This window comes from Armigeres subalbatus, chromosome 3 (assembly GCF_024139115.2).
Source record: "Armigeres subalbatus isolate Guangzhou_Male chromosome 3, GZ_Asu_2, whole genome shotgun sequence".
Classification (NCBI taxonomy): Eukaryota; Metazoa; Arthropoda; class Insecta; order Diptera; family Culicidae; genus Armigeres; species Armigeres subalbatus.
This window is the reverse complement of record NC_085141.1, coordinates 27,875,218-27,877,748: the sequence shown is the minus strand read 5'-3', so window position 1 is coordinate 27,877,748 and position 2,531 is coordinate 27,875,218. Positions and strand designations below refer to the sequence as shown.

General features: G+C 42.3%; 1 protein-coding gene across 1 annotated transcript; it reads right to left on the bottom strand.

The window, feature by feature from the left end:
• Positions 1-1,426: 1,426 nt before the first annotated feature.
• LOC134221542 (uncharacterized) lies at positions 1,427-1,852 on the bottom strand. The gene has a single exon (XM_062700737.1). It carries the CDS (start codon positions 1,850-1,852, stop codon positions 1,427-1,429), a length of 426 nt encoding a protein of 141 aa, XP_062556721.1.
• Between the last annotated feature and the right edge of the window lie 679 nt (positions 1,853-2,531).

Here is a 2,531-nt window from a genome sequence, read left to right as displayed (position 1 = left end):
TCCAATCGAAATCTTATTCAACTCCATTCCAAATCCAATTTCAAATCCAATCCAAATCCAATTCAACTCCAATCTAAATTCAATTCAAATTCAATCCAAATTCTTGTCTGAATCTAAATTCAAATCCCGTCAAAATCCAATCCAAATCGAATTTAAATCCAATCCAAATCTATTCCAAATCCAAATCCAATCCAGTTCCAATCCAAATCCAATCGAAATCTAATCAAACTCCATTTCAAATCCAATTTCAAATCCAATCCAAATCCAATTCAAGTCAAGTCTAAATTCAATACAAATCCAATCCAAATCGAACCCAAATTAAGTTCAAAATTCAAATATAATCCAAATCTAGGAACTTTTTCCAAATAAGAGCTCTGCAAACATAATTCCAAAACCAATCCTTCCATGCAATCTTGAAATTATGTTTTAAAGTTTTAGATTTGTATCAAACAAATAATCTAACTCGTCATCTTGTTTTATAAACATTTGTCATTTTTTTTTCTTGCATGTTGCATGTTTTTTTTGCACTTTTTGTCAACCGGCCTACTCCACTACCCTTCCGTCAGGGAGCCTACCGGAGACGCCAGCTTTCGTCATTTGCGTTTTTTTGTTTTGTTTTGGATGCCATCTTTTTTGCATTTTTTTGTCAACCGGCCTACTCCTCTGCCCTTCCGTCAGGGAGCCTACCGGAGACGCTTGCCTTTTCCGTTATTTTGTTCTTTTTTTATTGTGCCGTCTTTTTTGCACTTTTTTTGTCAACCGGCCTACTCCACTGTCCTTCCGTCAGGGAGCCTACCGGAGACGCCAGCTTTCATCATATGCATTTTTTTTGTTTTGATTTGGTTGCTTTCTTTTTGCACTTTTTTCCTCCCGGCCTACTCCTCTGCCCTTCCGTCAGGGAGCCTACCGGGGACATGTTTACATAAAAGATATTTTATTTGATTTTTGTTTCGCTGTTTCTTTCATTTTTTTTTCTTACCGTTTCCTGATTCCACCCTTCACTACGCGTCACATATTTTCCCGGAGCACTAAAAAGCTAAAAATCAACAAAAAAAAGGTTCGAATTTAAATCTACCGGCTGCGTCATTGTCGTGACCTAGACGAGGTTACTAGGCTCGTCCGTTCGTCGCAACAATACTCAGCAAACTGATCCGCTCTTCGCTTTTGACACAATAATTCGACATGTTTCAAAATAAGGTAGCTTGCTACCCATTCGAAAGAAATACATACCAAAAGAGCGTATTCAAATTACAAAAATCAACTGATTGCCAATACCACAATGCAGTACAGTGAATCACTTTTTTTCGATACTTTATAGACCTGATCTTATCTACTATAGGTTACAATATATAGCTATGTATAAATAATACGCCAATGACAGACTTTGCCTTCGCTTACTCTTTGCACGATTCCACATGGCTGCCGCTTATATACCTCCTCCTCCTCCTCCGCCATTCAGGAACGCGGTCTTGACGTCGTACTGCTTCACCACCACGTTTTTCTTCGCTGCAACCGCCATTAGCGTCCGGAAGGTAGTTTGCTGTATCACTGGAGCAAACACTTCGCCGTAGTGCGATCCGTATTGCTGCCTAAAGCCTTGGGCCACCAAGCGAGCCTTGAATCGTTCAATCTTTCCGGCGACGCCATACTTGATCTTGTACACCCACTTGCATCCTACAGCTTTCCGTCGTGGAGGGAGATCAGCCAACGTCCAAGTGTTGTTGGCATCGACTCCAATTCCTCCGCCATCGCCTGCTTCCAGCTCTCTGCGTGCGGCGATGCCATCGCCTCCCTGTAGTTCTTCGTTTCGCCATCGTTCGTGGTCATCTTTCGGTTCGAATTTAAGGAACATTCAAAGTTAATTGCCTATATGCCGGGTATTAAGCCACCCGGTGTGGAAATTAATTACTATGTCTGAAACTTGATTATGCATATGTACAACATGTGATAGATTTTGTTCGGAAAAGTGTTGTTGGAGGGATCAAACCCCACCGAAGGGGCGGTTACCCTCCAATACTTTTTCCGAACTAAATCTATCACATGTTGTACATATGCATAATCAAGTTTCAGACATGATAATCGAATGTGTAGCCAAGCACTGGTTGGGATCGAGGTGGCTATCCACATCGCTGAAGCCCTCGAAGTCATTTGAATTATATGGTCGGACCTGAGAAATGTTTTGCATGGGAAGTCGTGCGTGAAAATCTTTGTACTTGCCTGGTAGTACGTGCTCCCGTCCGCTGCGCCTCAACACCTTTGACTGAGAAGGTGGATTTGAAGATTTTTGCGAAGGGAGCACAGTCACCTCAACAATAGTATCAGTAGAAGTGTCATTGATGTCTTCATCTTCAGAGATTTCTTCGGCTGTTTCGTATGCTGCCTCATCATGGTCTTGAATGTTCGGAACATTTGACACTTGACCTGGAGCGCTTCCGAAGTCCACCGGCACCACCGTACGTTGCTGCCTCGTTGGTAGAGCACAACCGCCAGTGCATTCGTCGATGAAACTCACCTCTCTACTCTTCAGGAAG